Raw genomic sequence first — 23,318 nt, 5'->3', positions numbered from 1 at the left:
TATTGTTATTAATACAGTGATGAAAGTGGCTAAACAGTCAAACCTCTGATTTCTTGGAGGAAATTATATTTACCAGTGAAGAGACACTGGCTGTACACTGAAGTGGAAGAAAACAGATGTTATCAGAAGATTAATGCTTTCCATCAGCTATTCTGGGAGTGTCTGTCGCATGTCTTTTAATAGCATGAATGTGAAACTTAGCTGAATTGATGATTCATTAGGTGGTGAAGAAAACAGCTTAGAGCAACTAAACTCCAGGCTATGGCTTTGGGGGTTTTGGGTTTTCTTTTTTCTTTTTTTTCTTCTGTAGCAACAGGGCACCCCAACTCACAGGTGTGAAAGATCCCAAAACTTTCTAAGAGAAATCTGAGGTGTAGTTGAAGAGCTATGGAGTAAGTGCTTCATTGTCTTAAGTGATCTAAACAGCCAGGACAGAGAGATACTCACATATGAGATTTTGTCTTGGTATGGGATGAGACCAATGCTGAGGTTTCTTCTTAATGTGAGGGAATAAATAGGTAAAAGAAAGGTAGAAGCATTGAGGGAAAAAAGGTTGCAAAAGACAATAGATAGAAAATGAGAAAAGGTAAAAAGAAAGGTGTAAAATGAGGAGCAAGAACAAGTGGGATGAAAATATGCTAAACAAGGGAGAAATTAAGAGAACAAGTAAAGGCAGAAGAACCACGGAAAGTGTCAAAGGGAAATAAGATTAATGAGGAAAAATACTGGATTTCCAAAGAAAATGGAGAAGGACCAAAAGGGTTCTCTGGGATAAAAAAAGGTAAGTGTTTAGAAAAGAGTGGGAAAGGAAGATGGAAGTGGATGACAGATAACTAGAACAAAATATGACTTAATGTGGAGCCCATTAACAAAGAGTTTTGTTTGTGTGAAATGGAAAAGAGGGGAAGAGATTATGCTTTTAGTGCATAGCAAGTTGAAAAACAAAGAACAAAAGATTGCAACAGGTTTCTGCCCCTGCACCTCAGACACTGGCATTATTTTGACGAGCCATTATTCCAATAACTGCAGGCTGGGATGTCAAAGGACAAGAAAACACTAACAGAAAATAGGAAATTGTTTGTTTTTAATAAGCATTTCTTATTCCAGGAGTGTGGGATAATAATGGGAAATGCTCCAATCTTCTGAACATGCTGTAGGGAGGAACACACATACTGCTACATGTACTCCAGGGTTACCAATTTCCCCAGGATAACTAGACAATAACGTGAAGTATGGTGGCTTGAAACCAGTATTGACTTCAGCTTCTTCTCAGCCAGAATATATTTTGCAGGCCAATGTATCTTAATAATTGGGTATTGTGAGTCAATATCTGTTCAATGTTGTGTCTCAAGTGCTTTAATGAAGTTGCAGTTATTGTAGGTATTAGCAAAAGAGGATACTATCAGATGGTTTAAAAATCAGCATTGGAAATGAGTTTGAGAAGAAGAAAAATTACTGTGCTTTCAGGTCATCATCCTTTATTTCTGAAGGCTTGATCTCCTACATTTAAAGGGATTTCCTCTCTTCCTTTCAATGGTAGGCTGCCAGAAAGCAGAGGATGTAGCCAATACTGTACACGAGGCAGCATCAGGGCTGCCCTTCCTGGGCACCAGCCTGCCCTTGGCTGTGATATGAGATGGTTCCTGACATCCTGGTGAGGCACTGCTGCCTCTCTGCGAGCTGGCATTTGCTTCAGCACAAATATACCAATTTCAATAAATCACTTCTGCCTGGAACTGCTATTCTCTCCAGGTCAATGGAAGCTGGGTGGCAGCAGCAAAGTCAGCCTGCAGCCCTGTCCTGCCTCAGTTCAGAAACCTTGAGGTTTACCCCAGATACTCCAAAAAGCCCTGTTTGTTCTAGACAGCCTTGCAACAGGCTGAAAGCTTTTTTTGACAACTCAGTGTTTAAGACCAGAAGATATTTCTCCAGAAATGCTGTCTGAGGGAAGTGACAAAGTGTTTCCTTGAGGCAGATTGTCAGACTTCTCACCTTAGCTGATATTAGTGAGAGAAATGTTCTTGTTTCTCAGAGACTTAATTAAGCATTTGCTAATTACAATGACAAATGTCTATTTTTGTCTAAACCAGCATATAAAGAAGACAGCATAATAAAAACTAATACCAAATTAGCATGCCTGGATGCTGAGGCTTGAGGGGAGCCCAAGCAGGATGGGAAGAGGAAAATGCTGACAGTTGCCCATAAGGGAAGAACTCCACTGAGCCTTTCTTTGGAGACAAAACCCTTCTTGACCCTCATTTGTGTTTTCATCTCACTGAGCCCAGTCACAGAAATGCTTCCTCTTTGAAGAGTGGCTTCAGATCTGTGGATAGACGTGAATACACATATGGACAAAGATGTGCTCAATGAAGTGTATAGTTGATTTGCCCATGCTTGCTCAAAGGAGGAAAGTGTGGCATATAACCAGAGCATCTTGGTTTCATTGCAGGAAGTGAAGGGTCATTTGAAATCAGCAACACAACTGGAGCCATTTCTGTGATAAAAAGCCCAAATCAGCTCAAGAAAGAAGTTTATGAACTAAAAGTTAAGGTAGGTACTATGGCCACTTTAAGACTATTGGTCTCAAATGCCATGAGTTGGCATGATTATCTAAAATTGTTCAATTTATATCTGACTTTACCTGTTTCAGAAACTACCTCCTATATTTGAGCAGAGTGCCAGATGTATAAAGCGTAACTAATTGCTTTTGTGGGGATGTTGGGATATTATTTTTGGGATATTTAGTATCTCAAATTACTTCTTTCAAATGAAATCATCTTGTCCAAATTTTTGTCTCTGAGGCTAGAGAATCAATGTCCTTTACAGTCCATAGATACCTGTTGTCTGTGTTTCCAGATTTTATTGCTAGACTGGGAATTAATGTCTTGAAACCTCCTCTTAGGTTATGAGATAGGTAACAGTCAAATCTGTGATTAGTAATAGGACTGGAACAAATCATGCAGGGTCATGTCAGCATCCACTGCTGAGGCACTCATCAGCCACATACAAATATGTGCTCACACCTTGATGAGCTAACATCTCGATGAGCCAGTACTCATGTGACAGGCTGTGTTATTTTAAGCAGTTTCTAAAGAAAAAGTGTTTAAAAATGTAGAATTAAGTTGTGAAGACTATCAGTTTTCTTCAGCATGTTGAAACTGCTTCTTATTGTTGTGGTAAGGACAATACTGGCTTATAGGCAGCTTTGAGGAATTGCACACTGCCAGAACAAGTGTGTAGCATCCCCAAGGGCCCTTGCTTACTCCTGGGCTCCAGCAGTGAGCTGTACCTGGGAGAACGTGGAGTCCTCATGGGCTGAGTTAACCTCAGGCACCATTTCTTCCTCCATCTGCTCTGCTTCACTGCAGTATGCTACCACTCCCCCATGCAGAATGGGTTAAAGCCTTGCAAGCTTTTCTGATCTCCTAATTATGTATGTGGTGACCCAGAGTTCATGCAGGCTGCAAAAGCTGCTAGAGGAACCAAGAGGGTGTTATATTACCCAGCGGACATAGTGGCAGGCACATCAGTTGCCAGACTAGTGTCTTCAGAGAAAGTGCCTTTGGTTTTGAGCCCTTTGATCAAAAAGGCATGTTAGATATAGGTGTTGTGACAAAAATACCAACCAGTTTCTGTCCTGGCAGAAGTGCCTCAGGTTCAATCCAGTGAATCAGGCTGCAAGTTGTAGTTGTTGAAACCCAGACAGATTTGATCTTGTGCTTCAGAAAAATACCAGCTAGGTTTGCCTGTCTGTCTAAACTATATCCACTTTAAATTAGGCTCATCTAAAGAGCACAGCAGAATTCTGAATCAGAGACTAAATCTCTGATCACCTTTTCAAATATTTACCTAAATGCCTCAAGTACAGTTTTTCTCAAACTATTAAATGCTGCAGTCCTTTCAGCGATGAGACAATGAACTGCCTGTGGTACCACAGTAAATTTAAACATTGTCTTCCTTTTCTATTCTATCAACACTTTAAGCAAGCAATTACTTTACCTCTATTGGACTGTTTTTAGAGAACTGTTTTCACTTAGAGTGAGTTACTAAGATCACAAAATTAGAGGAAGAATCAACTGGGGCTCTACTGGGACTGGTTTATTACCATAATCTAATCATCATAAACTTCAGTGTGAAATGGACTGAGGTTTTAGAGAAATGTAAGTCTGTGAATCTTCCTACAAGTTAGAGTGCTTTGTACATATGGAATAATATCTGAACATGAACCTGAAGAAGGAGAAAACAGTTTCATCATTCTTTTCTTCCTCTTGCCTGCTGCAGGCATCAGAAGTCAGTCAGGAAGGTGACACCTCAGAGCACACGTTTGTCATGGTGACCATACGGGTGGTCGACCTCAACAACCATCCACCAACGTTCTATGGAGAAAATGGTCCCCAGAACAGGTTTGAACTGACCATGTACGAGCATCCCCCAGAGGGTGAGATCTTAAGGGGATTGAAGATCACAGTCAATGACTCAGATCAGGTAAATTGAAACTATACGGACTTTCAGTTTTCCTGTCCTGTTTTTGTAAAGACTAGAAAGAGCTGTCAGATGGGGAAATGTCATTTTGGAAACTCACCTGTTTCACCTGCATTCCCTAAAAGCCTAGGACAGACAAAGCAGTTGTAGGGTCCAGTACCACAGAGAGCCTGGACTCAGGAGTTCAGTTAGTCAGTCACACAGAGTTATGCCAATGGGAAGGGTGGTCCTGCACCTGCAGGTCTTGTGGCAACTGAAGTTGAACTATCCTTATGAACTTCCCTAACTACTGGTTGTGTTCTTTTGTTGCCTGTGTATTGTCTGAGAATATATTCCCTTTGAAGATTTTCTTGGAGGTTCCAAGCCCTTTATTAACTTCAGGTGTAATTAGAGTCTTCATCTTCTTCTGGTCCTTATGTTACAGCCAGGGTCTGCAGTGCATGGTCTGATAAGTCATTCCCACTGGAGTGATATTTTTAGGTAGTCTTAAAAATTATGCCTGAGCCAAACTAACTCCTAACAGATAAAGGCAAAGGAAAGAAGACTCCATCCATCTCAGCCTGCTGTCTAACTGACCTGTGGTGCCTGTAGGTGCCATGGCAATGGTTGCTATAGGGACCCCTAAGCTAAATACTGTATGAATGACATCCATCTGAGTTAGCCTCTGGTTAGGTAGTGACAAGAAAAAAGCTTAATGCATCTGAGAATTGTATTACTATTGGAAAAAGCTCTCTTCTGTAACTGTGCTTAGTATTGTGCTGGTTTGATGGTATTGTACTTTATCAAACCCACTGGCTTCTCCCCCCTCCCTCCTGCTGCTCTGCAGCGAGCAGATAAATGACTGCTTTCAAAGCAGTGCTACGTCTACCCTGCTATTGTCACGGGGGATGGTGCTGCAGAAGGGGAGAAACAAAACCCATCTCTTCTCTTTAGAGACAAAATATATATCTAGGCTGACAAAATATTCAGGCTGCAAGTTAGGCTATAAAATAAGCAGAAAACACTGATAAATATACTGTATAGATTTCTCAAGAAGCTTCCTAGTGCAGTGTAAGGCATCACTCTAGGCGGGGTGGATTGCTTTTCTTCTAAGGCAGAGAATGCAATGTTTTCCCTTCCATCCAAGATGATCAGTAGAGAAGAAAATTAAACATGTGTCTGTCTGTCACAGCTACTAGAGACTTTTCTTTTGGGGGAGTGAATGATACAAGTGAGGAGGAAGCTGTGGTTAAGGTCTAGTTTAGGCCTACAGTTTGATGGAAATACCATGCTTACTTGCAAGAAAATTATACAGAAATTTCTCTCCCAGACCTGTTCAACAGGGCTTAGGGCTCAGTGCTGCTGTTCCTCCAGTCATTGCTGTGTCCCATGGCTGTCTGCTTGAAGACATGCTGCAGCCTGGCTTGCTCAGAGCAGATCTGGGTTCAGTGGACATCTGTGTCAGAAATCACTCAGCTGTTGCAGAGGCAGTTCTCTCCCTATCCCATACCACCCTGCTAGTCCCATGTGCCACACACTTGGTATGACTTTGTCTGACTTTGTATTGCCAAACTGTCCACTCTTCCCATCAGCACTATTTTCCATAGTCCAGCAGCTCTGGCTTTGTGTGTTTGACTTTACCATCCAGCAAAAGAGAGCCTGTTATCACCTCTGTAGTTGGGGGACGGGTTTGTGTAACCAAACAACTCAGACCACTGAGTTTGGATCCAAGGTCATTCTGCTTCCCTTAAGAAACTACTGCTGAATACTTTTTCTCTTGACATGAGCTAGGGCTGCTCAAGAACTACTCATAACAAGCTCTCCAGGGATACAGCTGAAAGTAAAGTTGTCCTGTTTGAAAGTTATTATTAGAAATTCATCATCTCAAGATTCATGCTACAGGGAGAACGTGGCACCAGGCAGGCAGTGAATCTGACTGTTTGTCGCAATGTAAACATGACACTGAGAAATTGGTGAACCCAGAGAGTTTGGTGAGGTAGGCTCAGGTCATTTTCACATCTTCCCTGTAAGGCAGAAATATGAGAATCTCCCCTTCATCTTTTCTCTCGCATGCTCCAGTTTGATTTAAAAGAACAAGCCTGGCCGGCTGGCTCTGGCTCACTCTTCCCAAATTGCAGACAAGTGGTGATAACCTTTTAGATACTGCTGCTTCTCATGTTCTCTCTGGCTAGAACGTTTATCTGTGTAATGGGATTTGCCTTCTCACTTCACCTGGAGCTGCAAAGCATGTCAGATTTTGTTCTGCACAAGTGGAGTCCCTCTCTCCCCACAAGTACACCAACTTCCAAAAGATTTGGTATTTGCATCTCTGGGCTACCTTAATCCAATCAGTGCAAAATGTGGAGTACCACCTCTGTTTGGAGATTGCCTATTTTGTGATTCTGCATCTTCATCATTCAGAATGCATGAAGAACAAGTCACACAGCATGTGCATTACCAGGACACAGGCTGGACACTGGAAGTGTTCAAGGCAGGCTGGATGGGGCTCTGAGCAGCCTGGTCTCGTAGAAGGTGTCCTTGCCTGTGGTGATCTCAAATGTCCCTTCCAACACAGACTATTCTGTGAGACTGGGTTTGTGAGGGTTGTGTTTTCCTTACTAGAGAACTTCAGTTGTCTTTCCTTGGTAGGAAGCTGGAAGAGGCAGGACTTCCCTGCCAATATGCATGTGGTGTCATCTCTGTCTAGCTCCCGGTGTGTGGCACGAAACCCAAGGCTGCTTGCCACAAGATTCCTCTTTTAGCCAGGCCTGCTGCGGAGTTTTTCCATTATGACTGAAAGAATAACCAAGCTTGTCAATCTATTTTAAGAAAAGCTGTGTCTGTCTTGTGACTAGGGCTGGAGGGATTATACAACTAATAAGCCTCTTAGTGGTCTCCTGCCCAGGGGATGGAGAGCAGAGGTCTCTAAGCAGTAAGATTCGTTCTCATTTTACATAGTTTGAAGAAAGAGAGCAATCTAGGCTGTAAGATATTCACTGCCATTCACTGGAAACAATCAATGTCATATCTGCTTTAATTCACAGGGAGCCAATGCTAAATTCAACCTCCGTCTTATTGGACCTGGTGGCATATTCCGAGTGGTTCCTCAGACTGTCCTCAATGAGGCTCAGGTTACAATAATAGTGGAAAACTCTGCTGCTATTGACTATGAAAGCTTCAAGGTGTTAACCTTCAAGGTACTTCTGCTTTCCAGGTCCTCTTTTTCGGTGTATATTCTATGAGTATGATGGCTTTTGTATTTGATGTGATTTAGCTTCTTAATCCACTGAAGCTGTCTGTTGCATATCAGTGACATGATATTCCATGTGAGGGAAACTCATTTCTGCCTCTAGTTCCCCACCTTCACAGAGTTTAATGGATACATCTGTGGACTGATTTAATCCAGTCAGTACAAAATGTTGATTTTTATCTGCCTCTGGAAACTGTACATGTTGGTGGCTCTGAATCATTCTAGACTGAACCTTGAGGGTGTTATTTCTGCACTCCCAATGATACATTCACAGGATGAAATCCTAATTTCTCTGCAGCTAGAACTTTACCTGCTTAGTGCTAAGTAATTTGATTCATGATCATGCTTTTGAATGTTGGCAGCCTGAAGACCCCAGCTGACTGGAAGATAATTCCCAAAATTGCTCACTGCCTTTGTCAGAGTCTATCTATCTATATGGCCATTTGCAGGCTGACCTGAGGCTCATCCATGCTCTAAGCCAGCCACGCAAGAACCAGTTTCATCCAAAAGCTGGAATCGTGCATTATCACCTTCCCTGATGGATTCTTTGGCTCACCAACAAGATAATTAAGTTGTCAGGTTTTCTGTCAGCTGCCCCTGAACATGAGTGTAGATGTTTCAGTTCTGACTACAAAGAATTGCACAGACAATCCCTGTAATCATTTTTAGAAATTGCCAAAATGATCTAGCTGAGTACTAACATATGCTAGTTTTGCAATGTACAGAGAGGGGCATTTTTTGCACAGTCCAAAAGCCAAAATTCCACAATTTTATTCTGCCCCTTGTAATATGGTTTGCTTTGTGTCCTTAGCAAGTTTCACTTCAGTATGTTTCAGGCCTCTTCTTGTAATATTCCTAAGCCATTTTGAGCTTTATAGATTATAGATGCTACAAAAATATGAGGCATCATTACTGTATTAAAGTGGAAGATTCTAAAAGGGCCATAAAGTGCTACTGAAACTAATTATAACAAGCGCACATTTATTCAGGTTAAACTACCAAAAGACCAGTAAAGGAGTTACACATGGCCTCCTCATGAATGCCAATAGAAATCAAAGTAGTTAATGTGATTGCCATGAGCACCAAAGAATTAATTACCAGGAAAAAAGGATACATATTTTTATAGCTTAAGCAGTTGGGGTTTTTTTTTAATTATTTCTACTGGAGAAAGACTTCCCAAAATTATTTCTACTGGAGACTTTAAGACTTGGCATAAAAAGTGCAGCCTTTATCTGGATTCCAAATGAAGAAGGTGCAGATGGATGATATGGTAGCAATATATGGCAGCAAATACTTTATAAAGACCTCATTGCTGGCTTCATTTTTCTGCAAAGTTCAAATCACTTCCTACCCAGTTTTAGTTGTCAGTGTAGTCATTCTGGTTAGACTTTTGGATGAAACATATTTAATGTGTATCTCACAACAGCTTTGAGAGGATATCTTGAGGGTTTCGAGTTTTTTTTTCTGTAAGCAATGATCCCTCTCCTCTAGTTTGTTTTTGAAGAGTAAAATTCCAGAGATTAATTTGTCTGGGAGATGCACTGAAAAGCTTTCTGAAGCAAAGACTACTAGAGAAACCTATCTTCCATTTAGTGCTGGCTCTTAAGTGTATGTGGTAATCAGGACTTACTTCTTCATTTTCAGCTGTCCAAGGGCTCAAATGGGTTTCACAAAGTATGGCAGCTACAGTAATTCACACATCTCTCCCAGTCCCTCTGCCACAGGGGCCAGATACTGCTGTCCCACCTTGTTATGGGCTGCCATGCTCTGGGGACAATCCTCCTGCCTGCATCTCCTCCAGCTTAGAGCACATTGTGCCTTGGCAGGAGCCTGGACATGCTGCAGACACTCACTTCTACAGACTGGCTGAGGCTGCAATTATCTTTAGTTGCCAAAATCAAACTCTATTTTAAAAATTTACCTACCACTTTTAAGATTGCATGTCAGTTTGCTCTTCTGGCATTTAAGAATTAATTGTTGTATGTAGCCCTGATAAGTAATAGCTTTATGCCATTTTTTTTTCTCTCTGCATGAAACAAACAATACAGGTCTGCATAAGGCACTGCAGGCAAGTAAGCTGACAAAACTCCCTTCCTGAAGGAAGATGTCAGCATGTTGACATAGCAGGACTGTGGGTGCTTTAAGAAGAGGGAATAAAAAATAAGTGTAGGAAACAAAGTAAAAATACTGAGCTTTCATAAGGTATACTGAGATAGGCTGATTGCAGCAGCAAAGATGATTTAACTGCAGATGTTATAATTTACTTATAGCTCCATGTGCACAATCAGCACTAAGATTTTACCTCTGTACTGCTTCAGGAGCTGAGATTTCTCATGAGGAGGTTTTTGCTGATGTCTCTATGGCTGTCCCTTCAAAAATTTCTTTTTCTGTAACACCACTTGAGACTCCCAAACACAAAAGTTAACACAGCGATGTAGTCACCAGTTTCCCCTTTTAGAGCAGATGTGTCCTGCAACAATTGCAAGCAATCCTTCAAGATTCATTTCTTCTCTCTATTTCCAAACATTATAAATGTTCACACAGCAGGCACAGCTCTAGGAGATGACACTCAGATAGCCTTTTCCCTGTCTGCTTGAACAGCTCCCCACCTTCTGCTTTCACCTCGAGGTGATACCAACGTGTCCAAATCTGGCAGAGCAGAGGCTTGAGCACAGCGTGTGTCCCCCAGGCAGGTGGCAGTGCCACTGCTGTGAGCATCACTCACCCGCCTCGCAGGGACCTGCGGCACCCGAGCGATGAGCTCCCGCAGCCACAGCACCAGTGGCAGCCCTGCTGCCCCTTCCAAAGCTCACTTAGGCACTCACTTTCTTTGTGGGAGCTCCTGGGACACTTCTCCTAGGAATTAAAATGCCTGCAGCCAGATTTTTCAGCTGAGCCTCTTAGATCGCAGTTCGTGTCCTGCTCGCTATTCTATTAGTGGTGGGCTGTCTTCTTAGAGCCCTCCTTCTTTCTGTTAACTATGTCTCTGCCCAAGCATGAAAACTAAACATGAGACCATTGTTTTTGGTGTTTGCCATTGGAGCTCAGCTCCCACAGAGCCCAGGACTGATGGCCTAGTGCTGATCCTGTGTGGTGCAGCCACCCATGGGACAGATGCCTGGGACAGACACTGTGAAGGTCCCAGTGTCTCTAGTGCCTCTCAGTACCCATTGTTGAAACTGCTTCTTCTTGTTCAGCCACACACCACCTGAGCTTGCTGCTCCACCAGCTCAGGCATCCTACTGAATGCTCCCCAAATCCAGTCGATTTTACTCAATAAGGAGTAGAAAGATACAGTAGAGACACTCAGTTTGTTCTGTGTGATTGCCTGTCCTTTCAGATGAGCAGTTATAAGAATGTGTGGTGTCAGAGAGCTCTGTTCTCCTCAGAGACAGTAAGGCAATTCAAAAGCCCCCATGTTATCTGACAAAGTCCTGATCAGCATGAGGCAATGAGGGTAGAAGTCCCATGAAGTCAGTAGTAGAAGCCCTCACAATCTTTGAGAATTGTGCTGTACATGCCTGACTGTCCAACATTTGGGGTGGGAGTAATGCTACTTCAAAACAACAGGTTCCCTCATCTTTATACCCTGTTTGGTGCAGTTTATTGTTCCTGACATTTTCCTTATAAAGAACATCCTCTACGATTAAGATCACGATTAAATGTATGAGGTTATTCAAAACAATTCAGTGCTTATGTTTCCCAGAGTTCTGGGAGCTGCCCAGCAGTGATTGTTCATAGGCTTCTGTTATGGCTTTTGGATGTGTGTTGGTTAGTTATGACTGGTCACATCTGTCACATGAAGTCTAATATGGATACACACAATTTGAAGGCCTCTCTCACAGCTTGATTACCCATTGCAATCAAGCACACACAAACAAGCCAAGGCTACACGGTGACCTGGCTCATCGTCTCCCTGGTTCTGAGCTGTCTGACCCAACCAGGCTGAAACACACCAGTGTGCTCCTTTAAGAGAACTACTAGCTGCTTTGTAGTGATTTCTGGATTTCTTCTTCTTAGCTTCTTGCAATAGAGGTGAACACACCTGAGAAATTCAGCTCGACGGCTGACGTAGTGATTCGCCTGCTGGATACCAATGACAATGTCCCGAAGTTCTCCTCTGACTACTACATTGCCAGGATCCCCGAGAACTCCCCAGGGGGCTCAAATGTAGTCGCTGTTACAGTAAGTTTCAGTCACCTCTTAAGAAATGTTCTCTTTTCTATGGAGACTTTTCTACTTTTCTAAGTTCAAGCACCTTAAAAACACTGGACAGGGCAAGTAGCAAGTTTTACTCACCATTTGACTTCTGGACCAAATACAATTCTTTTCCAGGATCAACCAGGGGAAAAAAAGTTCAGAAAAAAAGAGTTTTAGACAAATATTATTTAGAACAAGGGCCATCTGCTTTTAAGACAAATCACATGGCCTTTGAGTATTAAAAAAGCCTCAGCCAAATCAGTGTCCAGTGGGAAGATTCAGTCATGGCTAAGTGGAATTGGATTTACTGGATTTTGCTTGCTTAAGTAGGAGTAAAAAGAAAACAAGATGGCTGCTTAGTAGGTATTAGTGTCCTCCTCTTGGGAGGAACCTGGCTGCTAAAGGCATAATTAAACTGTTAATGAGGGCAAGAATATAAAATTAAAGTGCTTAGGACTGGGGGAAAAAAGCTCCCTATGTATGTACCTTCCCACAGAAGGAAAAATATGCCTATAGATTCTCCAGTACCTTGCATTTTAATACAAAGAAAGTCAGGGTATTACAATGTCCCTGAGTGCTGGAGGAGCATTTCCAGCTGCCTCTCTCTAATGCAACTGCTGAGACTGGAAACAGCCATCATGTCACAAAGCCAAGAAAGCTCCTGGCCACCTGGGCCTCAGTAGGAGATGCAGGTCACCTTGAAGAGGCCACTCAGGTGAGGATGGTGGAGGCAGGTTGCCAGAGATCTCCAGCACAAGCTGGCAACAAGTAAGAAAGACAATTAACTAATCAGAATAATAAAGTGATGAAAGCAAGTTTTAGTGATGGGAGAATCAAAGTGAAACATAATAGAGAAAAGGTTATTACATGAAACTAATAGGAAAGATATTAGAGAGTGTTAAGCATTACTATCCTTGAGGTAATAGGAATAAAAAAAATTCTAGGACATGGACAGCAAAAAAAAAAAAATATTTAAAAATACTTGCAGAAGCAACAAAAATTCTGAGCCAAAGTGCACAGGAATGTGTTGCTGAGGAGCCCATGTAAAATTTAGTCATGTGTTGTCAACTCAGTACTTGACCCAGATTCACAACTATATGTGAAAAACTAAGATGTTTCAGGTACTCAGAATGACAATTCTGGAGGAAGTCCCAGGTATGCAAATGTTTTAAATAAAGTCAGACAGTACTAAACTAGGCTTTGGTCAAAATTATGGGGTGAGAGAATCTGACAAGTCAATGCCAAAGAACAAAACTACCCCTATCAGTAGGGCTGCAGGTGTGTTGTGTTAATCATGCAGGAGTCAAGACTTGTTCCAGTACTCAAATATTTAAACAGTAGGATGAATGAATCAACCAGCACCACCATGAATTTTGATGGCCAGATACAACGGTATAACACCTCCTCAGAAGAGAAGCAGGAGCTTATGGAAATAGTTGCCACCAGATCAATAGCTCTCCTAAGCCTGAGCTAAGAAAGGAAACCAACAAGAGTATGAAACAAAGATATCATCTGGCGTAGTATTTGCATTATTAAAAGTCACACGAGCACAGGAGTGATTAAAATATAAACAAAGCTGAAATACAATGTATGGATTGAAACATTTGTTATTCATTACTTTAAATCGAATCAATTAAACAAGCAGAAGCTTAAAAATAGTCTATATAAAGTAAATCATTTTCTAGGGAATATTCATTAACGTTTAACTGACAATTAGGAAGGTTTGAGAGCTGGCTGTGTGTTCATGTCATTGTCATTGAGACTATCTCCATCTCTAGCAGAGGAGGATGAGGTAACTGTGGATGGATGGGGCCATCTAGCGTCAGTCTCCCTGCCAGAGCCCCCGGGCACCAGGGACAGCGTTCCTGGGACTGCCAGGGACATTTCCTGGTGGATAAGTTGTGCACTTTCTAGGTGCATATTTTCTCATGCGGTTTTCCCACTAAAAATGTGGTGGCAAAGAGAGTGAAAAGCATTTGGGCCTGTTGTTAAAAGAAAAATTAAACATTTCTTTTTGCATTTTAGTAAAATAAAACTCTCTTTTTTTTTCTTTTCTTAAGGCTACAGATCCAGATTCAGGGCTTTGGGGAGAAATCAAGTACTCTATCTATGGAACAGGAGCAGATCTGTAAGTAACAAGTAAATAAATAAAACTACATAACCTACAAGCAGAGTTCTAAAAGAATTTTAAAAGAAAGCTAGCCGACTCATTCTTGATCTGCTCATTTCCAAGGACATTTATACCATGTTCTTTGTGAGTTCTGTGAACACAACAACAGTAAAGCTACTGTGATCATTAAACATCTGCTTCATGAACCTAAGGAATTCTACCCACAAACCCCCAAAGAGATATAAGGCAGCTGAAGTATCAATACACAGGACTTGTTCAATCACCATTTGAAAAACACTTGTAAGAGAAAGAGAGGTTTTGATCTAGCCTAGGGAAAAGTCAGTTCTACAGAAGAAGAATCTCTTAGTTCTTTCCCCTTCCCTTTCCATATGGCTTTACAAATAGCTCTTGTCAAAATAAATCAAGGAAGACAAGATATTCAAGGATATAAACTTCAGCTTTGGAGGTCAGCTGCATTGGGTGTTAAAAGCCTTTTACTCAGGAAAAAGAGAACCTGATGCTTACTTGATTTGGTAATAATGGCTTCCTCCCTCTCCCTGTCTTTGGGGACAGTGCTGGGGGTAAAACATCTTGAAACAGTGGTTCCTTCACACCATATCCATCCCAGCTCCCAGGCATGGCTGGGATCAGTGACATGGCTGTCACAGTGATTCCTGCTGGAGCCTGCAGCTGCAGGGCAGGGCTGCAGGGCAGAACGCTGGAAATGAATGAGATTTTCAGGCACTCATCTCAAGAATCTTTTTTCCTCTGTACATTATCCACCTGGAGCTAAAGCTGAACTCTTCTTGGTCAGGTGAAAGCCGTTTAGGAGTCACAATCAAAGTCCAAAATCCAAGATGTTAAGGATGAACCTCTTCTGTAGCCAGAAGGATACACATATGGGAGCATTTCCACAATGGATTATTTTGAGCTCTTCACTAAGTCTTTAAGCTAGCTGCTAACTGCACAGAGAGAAGCAAGAAAAGGTCATGTCATGAAGGCAGACCTCTTAGGTTTAGAATGTAGCAGCTGGTGGAAAGAAGCTTGAGAAGGTTGTTGACAAAGGATTTAGGGAAAAAAAAAAGTAAGCACAACTTTATTCTGATTGACATTATGGGGATGCTCAGATTCATTGTTCTTGTGCAGCTGAATGAAGAAATTATGATGTGAGCTTTTCTTTTCCTTCTTTAGTATTTTTGTTGGTTTTCCTCGTGCCAGAATGGCATAGCTCTGCAAGGCTGGATTGATTTTCTAGCCCTGGCACCTCTAGATCTGCTGAATACACAGTCTGATGCAGACAGGAGAATTTCAACTAGAGGCACAATGTTTCTGTCTTGGATATTACATCAGTGGGTGTGCAGTTGCGTGGGCAGAAAGATGAGCTGTAGTGGGGTAAGAGAAATTGTGTTAACTGTTGAAGATGAAACCAATCTGATGGTAATCCTACTTTGGTAATCCAAGCTGCCAATGGGAGAACTTCTATTCTTCCACTAAAATGGGAATGATGAGAGTGCTGTCTGCATGGTTAGGCTGGGCTGGGTGCAGAGGACACAGCACAGGCACTGTCTCCTACACAGCTATTCCCACCTCCACATCTTGGATTTCATCAAAACTTGTGTTTGTATTTAACAGTTATGAGAACAATTGAAGATTTTGGATTACTAAATGCCCCTTTTATAATCACTCTCAATTGCATTCACAGTTGGAATACAGAAAATATTTTGCTACCCTGTACATTGATCAAAGGATATATAACAACCTTCATCTGTTACAAGCTCCACTGCTTGGAGCCCACACTGGCAGACCATTTAAAAAAGACATTGTGTTGGTATCTTCTCTATAAATCCAAACTTTGGGCTGACACTTTTGACAGTGTCTCTGTAATTACAAATGTGTAAAATTGAAGTTGCAACAGAAAAATCTGAACACCCACTCCATCCCAGTGTCAGTCTATGGAAAAATGATTATTTTTGGAGAAGATAATTTGCCCTGTAGTTTGGGAGATTTAAGAGCAGATTTTTTTCCTACTCATTCTGAGAAGTGAAGAGCTTAATGTTATGCTTCTTTTTGCTATTTAGAAGATATAAATCAATCTTAATTTATGCAGGACAATCTATTACACTGTACTTTTAAACTGGAAAAAAAAAGTAAAAATAAGTTTAATGTTTTTCCTTTTAATGCAAGGAAATCACTCTGGGAGAAGGCCATCACACTGAGCATTTACTGAGGACAAATACTTTTAATGGAAAATACAGCCAAGATGGCACAGGAGAGACAAAACTATGAGACACAGATAGTTCTCTAGTTTTCAAGCCTTAAGGAACTAGACAAAAACTAGGTAGAGTGAAGGATTTGGAAACATCACCCAGAGAGGAATTAGGTGAAGAGTACCAGTGTCTGGGCACAGAATTTCAGTGTTCACAGCCTGAAGCAAAGGCAGGCTCAAAACACACATTAAGTGACCAAAAGTCTTCTCTTCCCTCTTTTCCAGGTTCCTAATCCACCCATCAACAGGTATAATTTACACCCAGCCCTGGGCTGTACTAGATGCTGAAGTGAACTCGAAGTATAATTTCTATGTGAAAGCAGAGGACACAGATGGGAAATACAGCTTGGCTGAAGTGTTTATCACCGTGCTGGATGTCAATGACCACTCTCCAGAGTTCAATGAGAACATCCAGGAAAAGACGATGATCATTGGGTCACCGGTGAAGATAGAGGTGAGGGATGGCACCATGAGTCACAAAGCAGAGTGCTCTGGAAAAGCACCTGGCTCTGCTGTTTATTCTCAGGGGTCATGATGAATGTCTGAAAGTTGCCTTTTCCTGCAGCTTTATTTTGCACATCCATTTGGATGTAACAAATGGATTAAAGTGTGAATTATAGTATTTACTGACTGCTGAGAAGGAGAAATAAATTCTATAGGCAGAATATAAAGTCCTTTTACAGTATTTGAACAATCAGCTGGTGGACAATCCTGGATTATACAGTGATCACAAGAAGTCCAAATAAGATACGTGAATGAAAGCACAGGGTTTTAAACACTTAACCTTCCTGACACCCCTTTGTGTTCAACCACACAACTTAGTTCCCTTCATTCTGAAGAACTGTATTCAATAATCCAGTGTGGAATGGAAGGTGAAAAAATGCAGTAACAATTCCCAGGCAAAGGCACGGAACATCCTATGTTAGACACATTTAAATGCATATCATGAAGCCTGATCACACAGCACCTTATGTTAGTAGAATAAATACCACAGCACAAAAATTAAGGCAAGCTACAGTTTATGGCATGGAGCTAATCCCATTGCTCTTTATCACTTCCCATTTGTCCCCCACACTGTGTAAGAAGCTCCCAGCTGAGGACCATTTGCATTCTACAGATAGGTTAGAGTTCAGTTTTTCCTCTGATTTTATTTCATCTCAAATAGAAATCACTTATAAAGAAAGGAGCCTAGTCCTGCTGTTTTTCACTAGAAAATGTAGCCTAGCTTCCAAGATGAAATGAAAGCAGCCCAGTGTTGTGCAGAACTGAATGCTCAGAAGCTTTTTGTCCTCAGGCAAAGATAAAAACAGTAACACCTTTGTTTTTTACGCTTCCCCTACCAGGCTATAGATCAAGATGCAGAAGAACCCAACAATATTGTGGATTATTCCATCATGCAAGCAGATCCAGCCAATGTGTTTGACATAGACCAAAGCACTGGGGAAATCAAGCTGAAATCCTATATCCGATCTCTGGACATCATCCACAACATCACAAACAATAAAGACTGCATATGGTCACTGGTGGTCCAGGCCAAAGACCGAGGCTCCCCGTCCTTCAGTACCACAGCAGTTCTGAAGATCGATATCACAGAAGAGGTAAGCAAATGTTTTAGAAAATCCTTGTGGGAGACAATCCCTGAAAGGCACCAAAGGGTAGACATTGCTTGCTCCATTTCTGAGACTTGCCAGCTCTGTTTTGTAGAGTGTTTTTATAGCCTTGTGGTAAATCTGGATTCTATAGCCACAAATGTGAAAGATATTTTGATCAGAAATATTGCAAAAGTACAAAGGTAGGAGCATAATGTAATTGGGAGATGAGTTTTTTGTTAGAGATTGTTAGGTATGATTAAAGGTCTATAGACTTCTCAGAGTAAAGGTAAATCCCAACTGCTAAATTTCTGCCTTTTTATTTTCATCCAAGAGAAGAAAAAAAAAATCTTTTTCCCTTATAAAAAGTGAGTGGAAAGCAGCTGGGGTGAGAGTGAAATAAATCAGATAAATCAACCTGAGTGACATAGGAAAAGTGAGAAAAAGCTTTACAGAAATGCTTTAAAGTACACAGAACTTTGGATGGGAATTTAATAATTGCAGTATTATTAGCAGATGAAACAAGAAGACTCTAAAAGAGTCTTGCACATGTAGGTTGAGATTTTCTTTAGTCCAGCTTTTACATCAGCTGAAGAACAAGCAGCAATTTATGGTGTGCAGCGCATGCTTGCACGATTCTTATTTATTGTAACTGCCTTGCCATGCCTTTAACTAGGTACCAGCAGGGAGGAAATAGGCTTTAAAGTAGATGAGAAACACATCATTAGCCTGACAGTCTCTGGACCACACACATAAACTGGGAAAAGATGCAAATCTCATCCTACAGGCTGCAGCTGGCCTTCTCTTTGTTTGGTCACAATGCTCCCACTGCTCTTAGATCTGTTATAATCTTTCTGTTTTCTCCATCTCCTCTTATTCCACTGATACTCCTTAAGAGGCACATTCATGTGATAGTTTTTGTACACAGTTCAGAGCCTGCTGGACTGCCAGGGGACTTGGCAGTGCCTGGCACGGGGCTGCTTCTTGGGGCCAGCCAGCCCTGTGGGCATGGGCTGTTCTTGCTGCTGCAGGGCTCTGCCGTGTGGAGCTGGGGGACTCTGCATGAGGGGTGTCTGTGGTAAGTCTAGAGATGTAGCTGTTCTTACACATACAAAGGAAATGCATTGCTTAACACTTGGGTTTCTCATGGAAATGAAGTTTTGGTGGGTTTTATACAACAAACAAGAATTGCTGCCCACAGCCAAGAGTGGCAGTACTTGCCCAGGCTGCAGGTATCAGGAATGCATGGCACTGTCGACACTCAGACATGTCCCTCCCTCCCGAGTGAGCTGCAAACCTCTCTGTCAGCATGGGGGGGCTGATGAGTGTGAGTGGAGGGAGGGTGCCCCACACCTCCCCTGCTGCGGGACAATGTGTCCCTGAACCAGCTGATGAAAGATAACTGGAAGGAAAACAAAAGTAGCTGATACTTTGGCATAAGGAATTTCCTGAATTTCCTTCTTGTGCTTGAAGCAATAGCATTACCTGATGAAAGGTGGTGTCTTGTATGAAGTCCCATGTCTACTTCTTTTTCTGCCCCCTCACGGGTACATATTTGGCACAAAGTGGGAGAGAGCCCTCCTCATGAAGTCTAAAGGGAAAGCAGAGAGCATGTGATGACATGGATTTCTTTGCACACATAGTTTTTTTTTTCCGTATTCCTGTGCTCTTCTTGATGCCAAGTCCCAACAGAGAGTCTGAGATAGCAACAGCATCTTCATTCTTTGAGTAGGTTTCTTCAGCAGGATCTGAGCTACTGATCTAGTGTCACATCCTCCATAACCTTTTGTATATATATCTATTACTTATTCCATTGCTTGAAATTATTTGGTTGGTTGGTTAGACTGGAGGCTATTTATCCCATAGCATCCCATCTTTTTTTCAGGAACAGATTCCAGTTTGCATGTATGAGAGATGCAGCACCAGTGTCCAAAACCCTTGGTCTCCCCCTGTGTCCCAGGACCAGCACAGTCACTGCTAACACTTTGTGAAGAAAACAATCTCTTGGTGTAGGCATACTGCATACACACCCACTCTCTCTTTCTCTGAGGCTGTTACAAATGTGCATTTCATCCCTCTGTGCTCCAGCTGCACAAACGCTCTTATTTCACTGTTTGGTGGGCATTTATGTATTACTGATTTTGGACAGGGAGGCTATTTTGAATGCATCCCCTAGAGGTTTCCTGCAGTGTTAATCACAGTAAGTAATTAAACAGGCATATTTTCTGATTAACATTCACCAGTGCAATTAGCACAAGTCTGTGCCTTTTGAGATGGATGCCTTGTGGCTAAGTTCAGCAGTATTGCACATCAAAAGGACCTTCTTCTCTTGGAATAATACAATGCTAAAAGAATCCAAAAGCCTTTTCATTTAACTGAGTCTGATTTTATGGAAATTGGTATTGAGGGGCATCTGTTAATATACTGTCCTTTCACAATAAATAAAAAATATCCTTTCACAGAATAAAAAATATATGCTGGAAAAGCCAGTCTTTTTCCATCTGTATGTCTCGCTCAGAAATCTATTCCTGCTGCCTGATATTTTCAGAGGCCGATTCCCACTCCTGTTCCTGAAGGTTGGCCTGATGGGGGCATCCCTTGGCCTCTTGATGACTCCACTGAGGTTCTGCAAATGTAGAGGGGGCGTTTATTTACACCTCTTCATGGACTGAGGCTTAAGTCCTTATTTAGACAGCATGATCTGTAGTTCTTAATAGCTTTGGCCAATCATTTAAACTTCTAAATATAGCAGGTGAGTCTCAGTTTTAGGTTCTTCTAACAGAAAGGCTCAACAAAAATCTTTGAAGTAACATGGAGATCTTCTCCTCTCTCATACTAACTGCAAACATGGGAACCGTGCTTGATGGCACTGCACAGCCCTTGCCACATTCGCAGAGCAGTTAGCAACTTCTTTCCACAGTTTCATGGACTTGAAAAAAATGTTGGTTTGATTTGAGAAGTCTTGCCTCATGCTGGTGTTTGTATTGCAAAGTGGTGCAAACACAGCCTTCATATACAGTGATAGCACTGAGCTTTGGGATGAGCACTGCAAGGGCAGCTGGTGTTCTACCTCAGATCAGGAGTCACTTGTGAAGCAAATCTCCTGATCATCCCTACATACTGTGCCTGTGCCTCACATAGCTCCAAGCACACAAGGTAGACTCCTTTCAGAGGAAAATGTGTTTGGGGAGCACACCTAGTGTGCCTGGGCACCAACAGGCAGTCCCTCCCTGCAACCAGGCTAGAACAAAACCCCAGAACAAAACTGAATGCATGGAAGTAGGCTCCTCAGAACCAGCTGGTTCATTGTTCAGATAGTACACATCCACTTGCTTAAGTAAACATAGCCCAAGTTGTCTGTAACACAATCATTGAACCAAGCATTTAAGATCAAGTCCAACTGTTAATTCAGCACTGCCAAGTCCATCAAAAACCATGTCCCTTAAGTCCCACATCTACAAATAATCTGCAATAGCATGGGCTCTTAACAGGTTCGCCTACTTACTTAGACTCCTAAATATAGCTGGTGAGCCTTGGCTGCTCATGTGCTTGAACAGATCAACCACATTCCTTTTGGGTCCAGCTTTTGGATACTTGGCCCATGTGCTCTGCTCACTGCAATCCATACATTAGGAAAGGCTCTTGAGAAACTGTCACAGAAAAAAAACAGCAAAGCATTATCTTCTGTGAGCAGTGGTATTTTAACTCCTTTGATAGCTGTTAAGAAAGAGTGTTTCTTCCAGGTCCTGGCCCACAGAGATACGACAGCTTCCATTTCATCATGTATCTGTTTTTATTTTATGTATACCAGAAAAACCAGTACTCTTCAAAATGCAGTGTGCCTATTAGGAAAAAAACAACAGCTTCAGCAATTACAAAGTGGTACTATTTGTTGAGCTGGCTACATGGCACTGCTCGTAATCAACACATGGACTTGAAGATGTTTTAAATGTGCACTTCCCATAAGTCTCTCTGAAGCCTGGCTAAGATTATGACATCCCTGGCTTGTATTGCAAGTTATTCCTCGTATTTATCCTGCCAGTGCAATGGCCACGACAAACATAAACTCTCCCACTGCGTGCTTACAAAATGCCTGATGTCTTTATGCAGAACAGTTGTCATCCAAGGCTAATTCCAGGCAAAGCTTTGCATAGTAGAGGTCAAGTAACCAGAATAGAGGCTGAACCAGCTAGCTGTTAATGGGTTTAGTTTTTGGTATTAATCATCTCTTCATCACTGGAAGTCCTGAACAGATGCCAGACTTGCTGAGACCAGGAGATTGAATGAAGCCACATGCAAAAACTCTCCATACAACTTTTATCCGTTTTTACCTCTGCAGCTGTAGTACCTGGGCAACATGTACTAATGTCTAATCTCATTTATTCAATGTTTTCAAATACCTAGTCAAATATTCTTCAGCCATCAGTGCCTTCCTACAAAATAGATCTTGACAGAACTCGTAACTGGATGGACTTAGGTCATATGCTACTTAGCAGGGCTTATCTGACACTTAACTCACCTGACTTTCACATGAAGTTAAGTAAGCCAGTGTAAAATTTCTATCATCTGATGAGATTTAAGTACAAAAAAATACATGTAATGCAGAACAGCAAAGCTGATGTGAATCTAAGCTCCACCAAAGTCATGGGCTGCTTTGCTTCTGGTTTCTAGTTCCATTCCTAATTAAATACTAGAAGAACTCTCTGCACAGCAAAATGATGAAAATTTGTCCCTACCTCCCCAGTGACATGGTCTGTTGAGTTTCACTAGCATTTCTTTTCCCCTTTCTTGTTAGCAATGGGACACATTCAGAATAGGAGAAGAGTGGGCTTGATAATGTGTTTGAGATACACAGGTTGTGAAAACACAGAAATTAAGACCAGGAGGTGTTTATTAGTTAATTTACATGCCCCAAGTTTAGGGATGTGTCATTAATGACAAGAAGCACTCTGAAGCACACTCTGGGATACTCTTAGACATCTTTCCCCCAAAACTGGGGAGGGAAAAGAGATGGACATCCTAGATTAGAGTCACAGGGAAATCTATCTGATCTACAAGTCAGAGGTTGAAGTCCAAGCTATGCACAAGGTTCTCCTTATACACACTGTCTTTGATACCTATTTTAGCATATGGTGACTACTGCTCCAGAGGTATCCTTTTCCTCCCACTGACCAAAAGCTGGGAGCTTAAACCTCTAACTAAAACACAGATCACCTGTTACTACTCATGCAAAGTTTGGGTGAGGATTCCCCCATGGAGTCAAAGACAGGGGACTGAGGCACAGTGGGAAGCCCTGTCTTTCTGCAGCCACACATCACTTTATGACCAACTCTCAGTAACCAAACCTGCATGTGAATGTGCCATTTGTGAAGGATCTCCTGGCCTTGCATAGCATTACTGTCTGTTCAGATACCACCTGTATTCACAATTAACTTCTCTTGG

General features: G+C 41.8%; 1 protein-coding gene across 1 annotated transcript in view; it reads left to right on the top strand.

Annotated features, from left to right (window-relative positions):
- The window catches only part of CDHR1 (cadherin related family member 1), a 45,516-nt gene that overhangs the window by 18,359 nt on the left and 3,839 nt on the right, over positions 1–23,318 (top strand). Inside the window, exons 10-16 of the mRNA XM_033515840.1 lie at positions 2,450–2,550; positions 4,282–4,485; positions 7,506–7,658; positions 11,732–11,896; positions 13,972–14,039; positions 16,513–16,741; positions 17,631–17,885. Coding sequence (XP_033371731.1) covers positions 2,450–2,550; positions 4,282–4,485; positions 7,506–7,658; positions 11,732–11,896; positions 13,972–14,039; positions 16,513–16,741; positions 17,631–17,885 — 1,175 coding nt within the window. The remainder of the gene's footprint in view (positions 1–2,449; positions 2,551–4,281; positions 4,486–7,505; positions 7,659–11,731; positions 11,897–13,971; positions 14,040–16,512; positions 16,742–17,630; positions 17,886–23,318) is intronic.

This window comes from Parus major, chromosome 6 (assembly GCF_001522545.3).
Source record: "Parus major isolate Abel chromosome 6, Parus_major1.1, whole genome shotgun sequence".
Classification (NCBI taxonomy): domain Eukaryota; kingdom Metazoa; phylum Chordata; class Aves; order Passeriformes; family Paridae; genus Parus; species Parus major.
The sequence above is the reverse complement of the archived record's forward strand: the minus strand, read 5'-3'. Positions and strand labels throughout refer to the sequence as shown.